Source organism: Rattus norvegicus, chromosome 3, assembly GCF_036323735.1.
Source record: "Rattus norvegicus strain BN/NHsdMcwi chromosome 3, GRCr8, whole genome shotgun sequence".
Lineage (NCBI taxonomy): Eukaryota > Metazoa > Chordata > Mammalia > Rodentia > Muridae > Rattus > Rattus norvegicus.
The window spans coordinates 62,309,177-62,324,721 of record NC_086021.1 but is presented as its reverse complement, the minus strand read 5'-3'; the positions used below and the strand labels follow the sequence as shown (position 1 = coordinate 62,324,721).

The following is a 15,545-nucleotide window of genomic DNA, read 5'->3' as shown; positions in this document are numbered from 1 at the left end:
TTCCCATACTCTTATAGCACATCTGTAACCCTTTTCTTGGCAAACGTTATACAAAGGCGAGCAGAAATCATTATCATACTGAAATACAATCATATCCAGATACCCAAGCTCCATCTCGATCTCTAGACGTACCAAGCAAAATATCAAGTTTAAATCACAAGGAAGTTTAAGATACTTAAATAGAGATGTTAAACAAAGCATGCCTGCCTCCGGGTGCTATGTGTTGAACATACACGGTGAAGCTGAAAATTAATATTTATTGAATAAGTATATGCTACTGTTGCAGATACCCAAAGAGATTCCATTCAGAGTAGACTTATACCTACTTCTTTAAATTAGAAGTAACTAATAATATACCATGCTGACCAATCAAACTAAGACAGTGATCTGAGCCATTTTCTAAAGCTCTTTGTTTTGCTGGGAAATACACGATCACACAATGGAAACCCTGTCTAGGAAAAAGGGATTCGTAAATGCTAGTGAGCTGCATCCGGAAGAAAACAGTGTCTGCCTTTCCTCAACTGAAGACAACATGACGACTGATCATACAAACAGATGAACTGTTTTCTCAAAACCGTTAAGCCTGTCTCTTTTATCATAGAAAGATGGCAAAAGTAATTCAGCAAATCAGTGAGTGGGTCTCATGAGAGCTTCTCTGCAGCCAGTGCCTATGTAGTTATCAGCGTTATCACGTTGAACTACATAGCGGATGTCATGTAGATCATTTGTACAATCATGAGAAAAGAAGAAAGGAAAACGGAAAGACTCATTCAAAGAAGGCCCAAAGTAATTCTCGTTCTGAAGGCCAAGCTCTACCATAAACAGTGTGCCACTCCAACATAATTCACTGAAAAAGTGGGAAGTCTTCTGCTCGTGTCTTGGGGAGAAACCAAACAAGATAGGGAGGGGGGAAAAAGAAAAGAATAGAAGAGGGTTGGCAAGGGTATTGCAAGAAAACAACCTAAGTGTGAACAATCCAGTGGGTCCAGCCATGATGAGCAAGACTGTAAGCAGCACCCCTCCTTGGCCTCCACATTAGCTCCTCCCTCCAGGTCCCATTCAGTTTGAGTTCTTGCTTGATTTCCCTCAATGGACAGTATATGTATGCCGAATAAATGCTCTCCTTCCTAGCTGTTTTGGCCATGGTGTTTTATCACCGCAGTAGAAACCCAGACTAAGACACTAAGTAAGGAAAACAGAGAAAGAACAAATTCTAGCTTGGAAGACGGGGTAACAATTGATGCTGGGAACCAGAATGGTAACGCTAGGAAAGTTGTGACTATTTTGCATAAGAAAGTCCACTAGGCAACTTGGTGAGAACAAATACCATGATATCCAAGTAAAAGTGCCCAGTTAAACTGAAAAGAAGACTACTATCTGTAGTACAGGCCTGTTATTCCAGCACTTGGTAAACTGAGACAGGGAGATGACACACATCTATAATACAAGCACTCCTCTGGAGGTAAAAAGCAGGAGGATCATAAATTCAAGGTCACCATAAACCACATAGAGTTCAAGGACATCGTGGAATACATGCAGCCCTGTCTTCTCTCCCACCCATTCACTCACCCACCCAAAAAAGGAAAAGTTTGGTAGTCAGGAGAAGGTATTAGCTAAGAGAGGGAACACTTCCTGGCATTCGCAAGGATCTAGATTCGCCACAGCAGAATGGGGCACGGGGGCTGGGGGAGGAAAAAGATAAGGGTTATAGTATGCAAGGTGTGGTTATGTTTCTGGCTGGAGGCCCAGCAAGTCTGGTAGATCAAAGGAGGAGGAAATGTCCCAGGAATATTCACGGTACCTTCAACGTCGCAACTCAGGTAGTTCCGCACTTCATTTAAGATGAAGTTAATGTCGTCTTCCGAAGGAATAGGATGGTGCGTGACGTCCGTTGGCGAATCAGTGGTACCCGCAATTGTCATCTTCTCCCAAGGCAAGAAGAAAATAACTCTGCCATCACTGGTTGCAGGATCAAGAAGTCCCATGTTCTCGGGGCTACAGTAGAAAGAAATGACTTTGTTCTGTTTGGCGCTCATGCTCAAATAAGCAAAACAAGAAAGACATGAACTACTACTTTATTTTTCCATCCTAAGCCATGGAAATTCCTAAAATTAAAAAAAGGTTAAAAAAAAAAAATAAGGAGCTAAGCAAATGTGATAATGTTGTCTTGTAATCCTCCCCATCTAACAATGCACGGTTAATTGGTTGTCTCTCAATTGTTTTGGTTTTTATACTTTGGACCATTCACATTAGATAATGTCAGTGGAATAAATGCCTATAATTTCTTTTATTATGGCCAATTAACGATAACTCTTCAACCTTTCTTGGAGTCAATGAAATGTATTTTCCTGGGACATTTGACATTTTGCACCTCCCACAGTAGAAAATCTGAGAAGTACATGAGAAAGCGAAGGCCAACTTTCTCAAAACTGAGATGGAATCACCAACTCCTTCATTCTGTGATGAGTAATGAACCTGTGTTACTTTGTCACCTATGAGATTTCTTACTTTACTTCAAAGTGACAGGAGCATCAGAAAGTGCATGGAGAAGAAAACAGCTCGGTCTTTGTATGGTTTTTATATTTGCTAAGTAACAAGGCCATTGGATGGGCCAAATGGAGAGGAACAGGTTAGCAATGAGAATCATTCAAATACAGTGATATATTGTGTCAATAATTAAAGTGAAAGACCAACCTCTCACATAGATTCCAAAAAAAAAAAAAAAAAAAAAAAAACCACCCAAAATCTTTCAAAACCTTAGCCAAGAATTTTCATTAACACATACTGCACAATTTAAAAGCAAAATCATAGATGCACTTACTTACAACAGTAAACAAGCATTAATAGAAACCAGTAGATGTGCTGGAGACATGGCTCAGTGGTCAAGAGCAGTAGCCTCTCTTCCTTCCAGCCTACAACGGTTTGGTTCAATTTCTAGCGCACATGTGGCAGCTTATAAGCATCTGTAACTCTTGGGGATAGGATGCCCTCTTTTGACCTCCTTGCTCAAGGGTACCAGGCATGCTCAAGGTAAATAAACATGTGTGCAGACAAAGATAAATACCTTAAGTTAAAAATAAAGCCCATGGATGGCTGAATAACCACTATTGTTTGAGTGTACTTATTACACTTTCCAGGATAGCTGAGTTATTTAAAAAAAAAAAAAAGGTGGGAAGAATCTAAAAGTGTCATAGTCGAATAGAATAATAGAAATCTTTAAGTGGCCATCACACTTATTGAATTCTCACAGAGAGCTAGTGCTAAGGTATGTTCTACAGTGACATTCTTTAGACACGAAACAATCACATTTGGTTAAAGCAATTTTCAAGAAATCTCCTTTATGCAAGTATAAAACACCTGCAGTAGACTTCTTATATTTACTATACCCTTAAAGCATTAAACACTTAAAATATTTAATAAAGATTTATTCAAATGGGTAAGAATAAGAAGGCAACAAATGTTTCAAAGGAAAGCAAAAAATACTTTACACAAAATAGAAATCTTCAATCAACTTCTTTAATTCCTCTTCTTTACCTCAACTACTAGGAGGACCAGTCTTTTTCTACAAAGCTGCCAGCCCCACATAGCATGTGTTCTAAATCCCAAGAGCCCAGGGAAAGAGCATCCTTCACTTAGGATCTAGTCTCTCCCTGAGGTTCTCACGACCATCCAGGGACCCAGAGGGTAAGTGAATTTCACTCTTACTCACTAAAAAGTATCCAATATTTTTTGGTCTATAAAGAGCATTACATCTTATTTTGCTGTTAGACCCACAATTCCTAATCTCAAGTCTTATAAACTTTGGGAATAGGAAAGAGGGCTCCAAATTGATACACCTTAGATTAAGCCATCAGTCACTTTAGGTTGGACACTAACACATTCAAAGTCCTAGCTTCGGTTTGCTAAGTGGCTTTTTTGTTGGAACAAAACATTTGGGAAACTTCAGAGAAATATCATGCTGACATCATTTAAACACAACCGCCTCATGGACAGGTTTGAAATAATACACATTATAAACTTAAGCCTAAGATTCTACTATTTGGTGACGTAGGACGTATAGTTAGAAAAGCACAACTACTGAGACCCTCAGAAACTTCCACTGCAATAAAAGCCATTTAAAGGGTGAAGGTGACAGTTACCAGCCGATGTGTACCTGGAACCTGGAGAGAACCGGCTGCCTAAGTAAAGACATATGTGTCAAGCATAAAATTAACAAGCACGGAGGGAAAGCAGAGCTTCTAACAAACGGTATAAAATTTTAAGAATCCACTTGGAAGTATCTTTCATCAGTTCTAAATTACCTCATTCATAGTCTCCCTCGAGGAAGAGTTTGTTTTCTTATGAAGGATTAGTTCTGCAAGGTCACCCTAAAGAGTCAGCTCTGGTGACAGTCAGTACAATGGGAGAGGTGCATAGCTCTTTTCAGTCTCTATGATTCATTTGGCATCAGCAGGGGAAGCGGGCTAATTTATGTGTGTGTCTAGGATTAAAGGTAATGAACATTTTTCTCATGCAGACCATTGCTTTCCTGAAGAACCCTTAGTTAAACTGAAATCAATTTATTGTTAACCACTTAGCAATCAGTGTTAGAGCTAACAGTATGTACACACATTACCAGAAAAAAAAAATTGACCTCTTGTCAGTAGTAAAAAGCAGGCTAGAAGGAAGAGGTGATTACATTTGTGTAGGGCAGTCAGTGGGTGGCCGGTTCTGCTTTTGGAAGAAACCACAAATCTGAGGAAAATTCCAGATTGGGTTTTTAAGAGCAGATTTACGAAAATGGTTTTCTGAAGTTAAAATCATTCTCCCGGGGCTGGAGAGGGGGCTCAGTGGTTATGAGTACTAACTGCTCTTCCAAACCAACAGGGCTCTGTTCCAAGCACCTTTGTTGGGTGCCCCACAATAACATGCCACGTCCAGGGATTCCAAATTTCCTCTATCCTCTTCAGGCACCTGCAGTCATGTGCACATGCCTATGCACAGATATGTGCACATGACTGAAAATAATAAAAGTTAAAAATACTGGGGCCAGGGAGATGACTCGGTAGTTAAAAAGCAGTGGCTGTTCAAGAGGACCCAGGTTTGATCCCTAGCACCCACATAGTGTCCTGCATCCACTAACTCCAAGACCAGGGATACCAACCTTCTTTTGGACTCCATGGGCTGTAGACATGCATGTGCCACAGATAAAATAAATAAATAAATCTCTAAGAAATAATACGAACCACCTCTACCTCTCCCCAAAAAAGCACACACCTAAAAGCTGTTACCATAACTCACGACTCCATATGTGGAATGTTAGGATTATGTCAAACTTTACTAATCCATAAAAACACTTGTGCAAACGATGCAACAAGAAGGAGGGCACGCAAGCTTCCCTCTATGTATTAGCCTAAGCTCCAACAACACTATAGCTACTAAAATCATCCAATTTCTACGCTACTCAGACGTAAGGATACAGCAGCTAAGAAAAGAGACAAAGCTGCCATCCCCATTATTAGGAAGTTGAATCCAGAGACTAGGCAGGAATTCGACACCAATGTGGACGGGACCCTGTGTCAAAACAGATCCCTGCCAAACTTTATAAAGTTATGTACTAGGGTGATATAGAATCCAAGGACATTCTGAAGAGGATGCCAGTGGCTCAATAAAGAATGCCAACAAGGGACAAATGAGATTTCCTGAAACTGAACACCGTATGGCAAAGGAGACAGTTAATCACGTGAAGAGTGTCTGCAGACTGGAAGAAAGTTCTTGTTAGTTATATGCACGGCAAAGTATTCATCCCTCGGATAAACAAGGAATTAAAAGAAACAAACCAGGGGCAGGCGTCAGCTGCCAAGCCTGGTGACCTGAGTTCAAACACCTGAACCCACATAGGAGGAAAGAGCCGGCTCACACAAACTGTTCTGTGACACACGCTGTGGTGAGCATATATGCACACATGTCCACGTATCTGTGCACATCTGCGCACGATCACATCTATGTGTGAATACCCACACAAGTGCACACATGTGCGCACAAATAAAAAGATGTAATGAAATTCTTTAAGTCAAATCAAGTCAAGCAAGCCAGTCGATAAATTGAATAGGCCAGTGAAACAAAGTTCTCAAAAGATGAAACAAAAATAGCCAATAAATGTATGAAAAAGTATTTGCTCTCAACTAATCATCATTAAGAATGAATGGCATTTATTTAAAAAGCAAGTAACAGTAAGTGCTGGCAAGGATATGGACCAATGGGATCCCTATCCATTGCTTGCAACAGTAGAAACGAGTCCAGCCACTATGGAAGTCAGCATAGAGCTTCTGAGAGGGTGGGAGGAACTGAAAACAGAAACAGATCAACCATATGACCTAACTGTGCCTTGCCTGGGAATGTACCAAATGATGTGAAGCCAACATGTGACCAACACCCATGCAACAATGTCACTGCCACATTACTCTCAATAGTTCAGTTACAAAACAAACCCTGGTGGCCCAACAACCAAAGAATGGGTACAGGAAAAGTGGTATATGCACATAATAGAAAGGAGGATGAAGAATGAAGTCAGGCTGTCACAGGAAGAAGGATGTGACTAGAAGAAATCAGATCACTCCAATTACACCAGTCTGGGGAGGACAAATGATGTGTTTTCTCTCATTTGTGTTTCCTACATTTTTTTTCATGTAGATCCCTAAAATCACATATTTATATACAACCTGGAAGAAAAACCCAAAGGGGACTAGGATAATGGAGAGGAGAGAAAAAAAAAAAGAGAAAGCCGGGAGACATGGGAGTGATACACTCTGTGTACAATGAAAGCTAGTGAGAAAGTGTCCCTGTCTTAGAAGACATTCGGTATGTAATCTCCTGGGAGCCAGTTTCTCGGGAGACGGGTGTCAGAACAGGGTGTCATTACCTGTAGTACCCGGGCATCACAATGTGAACCCCTGCACTGGGCTGGCAGATGGGAACAACATCGTTATCATCCATTTTGCGCACGGAGTCTGTGAAAGGGCCGGTGGCATTGATAACGCATTTAGCTCTCACGTTAAACTCATGCCCTGTGAAGAAGAGCAGCATCGATTACATACTCGGTTTGTTCTTCGCTCACCGGGACTGATTAGTAGTTCATCTATTAACTTAACCTATGGTGAAGTACATATAGTACATTCTGCACTACGTGACAGGAGCAGCCAGAGTAAGTGGAAAGCCAAAGGAAAGGCTCACTTCTGAGTAAATTTACCCAAAATAGGCCCAAACTAAAAGGGAAAGCAGCAAACCACATTTTCATTGTGGTTCTCAGTCTGTTTAAAACGAGCTATGATCAGGACGCTGGGGGCCAGCTCCACTGGGGATACAAACTCCTGCCTAATATTCAAAAGGCCCTGAGTTTAATTTAAGGACAGAGGGAGGGAGGGAGGGAGGGAGGGAGGGAGGGAGGGAGGGAGGTGAAAGAAAAGAGCTGGGTATTTGACATCAAGTCTGAAAACCTGAGTTTGATCCTGAGAGTCTACAGGGTGAAAGGAAAAAAAAATGACTCCCCAATGCCCTCCGACTTCCACATTCAAGCTATGGTATGTACATGTGAGTACACGTGTGTACACATGTAAATACACACACACACACACACACACACACACACAATTACATTAATTGGATATTTTTTCAACTAAAAAAAAAATACCCAAATGTTTAACTGCCTAACAGTGAGGAAATATATCTGGCAAGTGTTGCTTTTGTTCAAGAAAGGATACAATTTTGCAAGTGCCTACCTAGACATGGGGCTGTGCCAAGAATGGAAATCTTATTGAGTTCTAGGTGACTGGCTCAAAAGCTCTGCCTGTGTCACCTAAGTGATGCTTGGAGACTTGGCACATTGATTTAATTTTATTAATCACATGTTTCTGTGAGGGGAATGAAAGGCATTCGCAGCTGCGAGAGTTCTGTGGACATTTATTATTATTCTTATCATTAGTGTTACTATTTAACACAAAGGGGGAAAATTGGCAAGTCCCACAAGGGAACATTTTCATGTTAAACCAGGCATTGTTGACAGTAAGGAATATAATTAAGATGACTGAAGTCTGCCTTTCACTGAAAGAAAAGTGACAGACAAATCCTCATTCGGTCATTATACTAGCACAGAAAATGCTAGGAAATGCCTCCCTCGTGGACCCCGGCATACCTGTGAGCACGTCCTTGCACCGGGCACCACTCACGCGCTCTTTCCCAGTTTCGGGGTCTGTCTTCTTGAGCAAGCTCACCACCTCCATGTAATTGGCCGTGGCAGCCCCGTACCTGGCAGCGGTGAGGGCGATGGCGAGGTTCATCCGGGCGTCATTGTGCTGTCCTGAAGCAGAGAGGAGCATGAAGGGAGGGACAGGAGTCACCTCGAGCCACGCACTGGTGGTACAGAAGTGTGTCACAACAAATATGTCACATCTGTCCCTGTCACCTGGGATCTATGTGATGGCTGGGCAGCTCTATGGGGTACCATCTGGAAGTATGTGGTCATCCTCGGGCGACATTTACCTGCTTCTTCAGGAAGCGCCATTTTGCACGAGGGAAAAACAATGGAATTATTCCTTTCCCACAGAGCCAACATCAAATATCCCAAAGTTTTTTAAACTTATTTCTCAAATAAGTAATTATTCTCTTTGTGTGGGAATGCATGTACGTCAGATTTTTTTTTTCTAATACAGAAAAAAAAAAAACCATAAACATGGAAGCAAGGCAATTCAAAACCTTGGAATATCTGACACTCTAACTGGCGTTGATGAACCATTTTTATGAGTGCATGCCTATCTCATATTCAAAAATCAAGACTTTTCCTCTTCCACAGAGAATCTCAGCATTCCATAAAAGGATTTCTCTTGGTTTGAATTTTGATTGGGGCTCCTTAAAAATGTAACGTTTTTTAATAGCACATAAAAGGTAAGAAATTAAGCAGGGCAAAATTTAATTACAGAACAATCCCTACCTGTGTTGTTAGAGATTTATTGCTGAAAAATCCTAGTTAAAGAAAACTAAGGGGGAGGAGTAGGGGGAAGCGATGATTAATCACTTTAAAATACTGGCATCACTGGAGACTTCTCCTATTTATTATTGCCAGCACAGTTAACGCTGACCAGGGAGAATTACTCTACATTGCAGGTCCCGGTTCTCTGTGCCCTGAATAATTAATTATCCAGGGCTAGATGTATTGAAGCAGAGTTCAGATTCCCACACATCGAGATCGGTTCTATCAAGATACTACTGATACAGGGATGAATCTAATGGATATTGTTGTTGATTGATGCCACCAGCATACCAAACTCGTAGTATAAATGGTTTATGTAAAGTTTCTTCCTTGTGATTCAGTCTGGGAGCCCTGAACGAGTCATATGTTCCAGGGAAAAGGGCAAAGTTATAAAGAGAGAATCGATGACTGGAGATCCTGCAGCCCCTCCCCACAAACATCTTATTTGAAAACTGCCTGAAGAAGGCCAGCCTGGAAGAAGCTCTCTTCCTAAGTCCACACACTCACTACAAGGGGAGGACGACTATTAAAGGCTGAATTGCGAAGTGTTTATCGTTCTGGAGTGGCTTCATCCAGTGTGGCGCCATTTGCTTCCCTTAAAATGCTGTATCAGAAAATTCAAGAATACAAAATACAAGAAGGAACAATGACAACAGCAGTGGTGAAGCGGGGAGCTGGAAAACGAGCAGATTCAACTCAGCATGACCCTAAAGTGGCTTAAAACAGCCAAGTCCAAGAAGCCAGCTTTCATTAGTGTAAGTTCTTTAAAACCAGAACACACGGCACAAGCTAGATGAATACGCACAGCCCAAGAAATGAAATGGTGTTCCGCTTTTTCTCTGGGGTAAAGAGATGACAAGAATGTTGGGGACCCACACCTTGAATCCAAGCAGTTAAGCAGGCAGTAGAGGCAGGTTGATCTCTGTGGCTTTTGAGGACAGCCTGGTCTACACAGTGAGCTCCAGGACAGCCAGGGCTACATAGAGGCTGTATAGATAAATAGACAGACAGACTGACTGACTGACTGATTGACTGACTGACAGATTGACTGACTGACAGACCTAAGGAGTACCCCACATGTAGTTCCTGCTCTGTGGAGAAGCACACAGTTGTCTCATAGCTCCTGAGGGCTGAAAAGCAAGGAACTTAATTTCTCTCTGAGCCCAGAGGTTCTTGTCTCCTCCCAGAAATTCCAAGCGTCTCCTTCGCCACCATCCTCCCTGTATTCGGAGCAAAACTCCACCTCTATTCACTTCAACTTACCCCTTGCCCTGGGACACAGATGCCTGCAGCGAACACTTCCTGAGGTGGGATACGTTTTCATTTTTTTTTCATCTAAATGGCCCCACTCTGTTTCCTGACATTTTGAAAGCATCTCTATGTGTCTTGTAATTTTATTCCTAGATAAAGAGGACTTCGACACTGCTGCCAGGAGAGGATAGCCTGAAATGCCCATCCAATTGTTCTGCTCATCTCCAACCCATTTCTCCTCAGAACCACGAAACATCTCCATCTCACTCATCAGCATTACCTTGGTGTGCACGCAAGGGCCCAGAGAGCAAGAGCACAGATCTGTCTCTTGCTCTGTTCTCATTTGCACTTGAACTCTTACATGTATGCACACCCTGAGCTTATAACTGCAGGACAGAACCACAGAAGAGGGGAGGACTGCCCAAACACAGAGTAAGAGATGCACCAGCCAAGAAGGAAGAACATGGTTGCTGAGGTACAGATTCATCTTAACTCGCAACGGCCTTGACCAAGCAGAATGAGAGATGTTGCACATGTGAACATAGACATTTTAGGGTGTGTCACCTAGGAGACAGGCCTTACACAGGACTCTTCACAAATACTATTCTCAGAGTAAGTCTGGCATCTAAGTTAGCCAGGGAGGGGTGCGGGGAGCATTCGATGTACAAAGAATATGAAGCATAACCAAATATGAAAAGTAAAAAGGTAATTAAGGAGCTGGCTTTAGGGCAGGACACCTTTAAATGGTCTTTGGCTATGTAAAGACCCATGCATAGACACACATGCCCAACTTCAATCTACCTACTAGTACAGAAAGGCGAACTTTGAAGAACAATGATTTATTAAAATAGCGCCAGCCACTTTTTCATCACCAAACAGCCAATTTGCAATTAAGAGGATGCCCTCCCATCCTCCTATGCCCTGACCCAAGTCTGATAGAATCGTTTTGATGAGCAGAGGGGATCGGATGCCTGCCGGAAAGAATATCTTCGCCTGAAGCTTTAGTCCCATTTCCAGCAAAAAAATCCTCACAGAATGCTTCATTGTCTCAGGCTTCTGGTGTCACAGTGACCTCCCTAGCAGCTTCCTCTTTCCAGTTGGGCTAAAAGTCAAGCTCATTTTATGTAGCCATTACATTTAAAACTTCCCTTTCTGAGAGGAAGAGTACAGAAAACTGAGCAAAATAGGTGCGTGTACGTGAGAGTGTGGAGATTCTTAACTTCTGCTTCAAATACGTGTGACGAGCACAGTTGAAAGGGGAAAGTGGAAATGAGAACCACTTCTCAGAGAATTCTCACAGCACACAATTTCCAAAAGCGCTCACCGAAAGTGCGCATGACGTCAGGACTGGTTGGGTTAGGAACCGTGGAGGGAATGGGCAGGACACACAGCAGTGATGCTGGGGTGGAGATCTCTGTGCTGTGTGTGAGGGCATCACTCACCTGGCTGGAAGAATGTGGCTAAGGCAGTGCGTGCTTGTGCGTGTTTGTGTGCATACAAAGTGTCCTTTATAGAAAGGCTGAGTATTTCTGAAATTACCCAGCTTGTAGGGTGTGTGTGTGTGTGTGTGTGTGTGTGTGTGTGTGTGTGTGTGTGTGTGTGTGAGAGAGGGGGGGGGTTGGGTACTTCTGAAATTACCCAGCTGGTGTTGCTTCCCCTACTTTGTATAAATGGACAATAAAAACCAGGCATCAAGGCATGATCCTTTAACACTCACAAAAGATGCTTCAGCAAGGAAATCAGAAAAACAAGCAAGCAAACCAACAAAATAAAAACAAAAATTATCCTTTTCCCGTGGATTAGAACTTTTAATTATATTTCACTTGTGCAACTGTGTGATCTAGTACATTGTCTCACCCTCATCCTATTCCTGTAGCCATGACTTTTGTCCTAAGTCTACAATGCTCCCTTCTCACTCTTATTCTGGACGCCATCAGGGGAAATTAATTGGTAGAACTTCAAAGGGCCTGTGTTCCTCCTCTCTGCCAATGATATGAAAAGGCCATTTTCAGGTGAGCAGTGTTGTGTTTATAAAAAGATAAAGATACTGAGTCAGGTTCCATGGAAGTGTGGTGAGGTGTGGGAAAGGGGTGCCTTAGCAGGCCCATGCTGAGACATCCCTTCTTCCTGAGGGACCAGCCACATGACAGCATAGTATAGAATAGGCATGGGGAGGGGAGTTAAGAGTGTAGAAGGGGCCGGTTGTGGTGGCGCACACCGGTAGGATTTGCTGAAGGAGGCAGAGGCAGGAGGATCACGAGTTTGAGGCCAGTCTGGGCTACACATTATGGATTGGGGATTTAGCTCAGTGGTAGAGTGCTTGCCTAGCAAGCTCAAGGCCCTGGGTTCGGTCCCCAGCTCTGAAAAAAAGAAGAAAGAAAGAAAGAAAGAAAGAAAGAAAGAAAGAAAGAAAGAAAGAAAGAAAGAAAGAAAGAAAGAAAGAAAGAAAGGAGGGAGGGAGGGAGGGAGGGAGGGAGGGAGGGAGGGAGGGAGGGGAGGAGGGGGCAGGGAGGGGAGGAGGGGGCAGGGAGGGAGGAAGGAAGGAAAAAAAGAAAGAAAAAAGTCTTTAAAAAGGGGGGGAGAGAGAGAGAGAGAGAGAGAGAGAGAGAGAGAGAAATAGAATAATAGAGTAATAGAGACACGCCATGAGCATGTGGAGAGAGGAGAGAGGAGACAAAGGGAGAAGAGGGGAAGAGCAAGAGAGGGGCAAGAGATGAAGAGGGGACAAGCAGTCCCTGTTATAGTGTCAGGTATGTCTAGCTGTTGCCAGGTAACTGTGGGGGTGGAACAGAATGCTAACAAGCAGGACCCAGGGGAAGATGCAAGGTGTGATGTCCTCCAGTCATCTCATCCCAGGCCATAACGTACGCTGCCTATCACTCAATCAGCACCTACCTCACAAATAAAGTATAGCCAGAGAGTCACCCAGCCTACCCTAGACAAGAACAGAGGAGCCACCCAGACAAACACCACTGAATGAGCAATAAGATTAAAACAATTAAGGAAGGGTCAGAGAGATGATTCCGTGGCTAAGAGTAGGTCCTCATTTAGAGGACCTAGGTTCAATTCCCAGAATCCATATGGAAGCTCAGGACCATGTGTAACTCCAGTCCCATGGGGCCTTACACCCTCTTTTGGCCTCCACAGACATTGCACCCATATGATACACATACATGCAGACAAAACCTGAAACATGAAATAAGTAAACCTTTCTTCTAAAAAGCAATCAAGGAAGCCTACTTATGATAGCTCATAACAGCTAACTTGCAGTGATGGCTAAAGCTTATATAGAAGTACCAGAAATACAGATCCAGTATCAGAATGACTCTAATATATCAGGTAGTGCCTACAAAATGACTTTCCTTTTACTGAGACCACAAAGGAGTCATCATCTATTCATCTATACTTTATACAAGGTACCAAGAATTAAGTTTTAAAAAAAAATTGTCCTGGGTTGATGTACATTTTTCCAGAAAAAAAAGGTCCTTTAATATAGAATATAGAATATAGTGTAGAGACAATCAAAGGCATAATATTCTAAGTTGATGAATTGGAGTAATTTGCTGTCACTTATCCATACTATAGTTCTCAAGAAGGGACACCTGTTAGCACTGAACATGTAATCATTTTTATTATTTAATACAAAGGTACAATTAAATGCAGGCACAGGATGTGACCCGCATCACAATTCTGCCTGGCCTTTCTCTTCACCGTCTCTTTTTCATTATCCTAGGCCTTTTGTTCCTTCGTGTTTCTTTTGTCTCACCCTAAGTTCTCGAACAAGCTATTTACAATCTGAATAATTAGCAATCAGGGTGGATCTGTGGTCCTTGGCCTCATATAAAGGAAACATTGTCAGATGCCTTAACATGACATACGGAAACAAAGTTTCTATACCCCCAGGACTTTCCCTTTCTTGAAAAAAAAGTTTTAAATGAATCTAATGAGGAGTGAGTTTTCTACTTCTCAGACACTTAGGAATCTAACTAGAGTAACAAAAATGAAACTTCATTTAAAATGCAAACAACAGAATGCTTTGGGTATTCATTAGCTATTTTCGTACAAAAAGTTCTATACATTAGTTTACAATGAACACTCCCTGTGCCTGCCTCCTCAACCACAATCCCTTCTCTCTAGCACAAGCCAAGAGTCGTTTTGTAAATTTTTTTTTCTTTCTTCCTTTCTTCTCTCCTCTCACTACTGCTTAGAAGGCCAAAAGTGAAAAGACCCATGTGACAAAAATCAATTCAACTTGGGAGAGTCAAGAGACGGGAGACTGACTGCTAAATAAACCATATAATGGTGAGGCCTGACAGCCCAGGTTTACTCTTCCTGGTTTGCAAATGCACTGAACTCATTGACAGGTCCTCTTGGAAGGCCTACTTCTGACAGAGATCTACCTTCATTTAGTGAATCTGTAGACAACACAGAATTGTCACCCCCCAAAAATCAAGCTGAATACTTTTTAAATTCATTCCTTTTGTGCACATTGATTAAACAGCCAAACAGCTACTACCTTTGTGTTGTGTACCAAAGTCTCATTGGTGAAAATAGAAATCAAAAAGGTCAGATTGAGTCAGCTGCACTGGATTTCGGGTTACAGGAGTAAAATTCACATATTTGTGGCAGTCCCATACTCCCAATGTCCTCGTGTCCCAGTACTTTCTCTTTCCCCTGACGTTTTCTAGCGTCCCACCAAGTCTAATGCTCCAGGAGGATCAGCTCTTTTCTCTTAGGTTTGGGGAAGATTGGCAAAGTTTCTTTCCCACGGACTATGTGTTCAGGGTCAAGGCTGGTCTCCACAGACCAACTCACTGAATCTGATGGTCTCGTCTCTCAGCTACACAAGCAGAAATGAGGCAAGAGAGAAAGACAGGGCAAAAAGAAAGGAGCCCTTCACTCCAGAGTCAGGTTGAGTCCCTGAACAAAGGAGACTCAAGTGTACCAGCACAATTTAGGACTTCCTTTCCGGGTGTAAACCTAGTTCTCTAGGAATCTCACCAGAATCCCCATTTACAGCAAAAGGTATGTGTGTCCTAAGCTCCTTGTACAATACTTGTGGATTCCTTATCGATTATAAACACATCCAGGACACCTTTAGAGTCACCACTGTCATCTAATTTATCAGAAGAGAAAAAAGGAGGCAGGGACAATAACTCGGTGGATCAAGTACTTGCGATGCAGCCATGATTCCCAGCACCCATGTAAATACTTAGTGGTCTTGACAGATCATAGTACGAGTGTAGGGGTGGAAGGTGCGTATGGAATTAAGTAGCTCAACTGGAACTCT

The 15,545-nt window shown here is 42.4% G+C and overlaps 1 protein-coding gene across 7 annotated transcripts in view; it reads right to left on the bottom strand.

The window, feature by feature from the left end:
- The window catches only part of Gpd2 (glycerol-3-phosphate dehydrogenase 2), a 137,159-nt gene that overhangs the window by 21,869 nt on the left and 99,745 nt on the right, over positions 1-15,545 (bottom strand). For all 7 annotated transcript variants that reach the window (XM_039104331.2, XM_039104334.2, NM_012736.2 and 4 more), the window contains 3 exons: positions 8,171-8,335; positions 6,902-7,046; positions 1,802-1,995 (listed from right to left, as the gene is read on the bottom strand). In XM_039104331.2, coding sequence (XP_038960259.1) covers positions 1,802-1,995; positions 6,902-7,046; positions 8,171-8,335 — 504 coding nt within the window. The remainder of the gene's footprint in view (positions 1-1,801; positions 1,996-6,901; positions 7,047-8,170; positions 8,336-15,545) is intronic.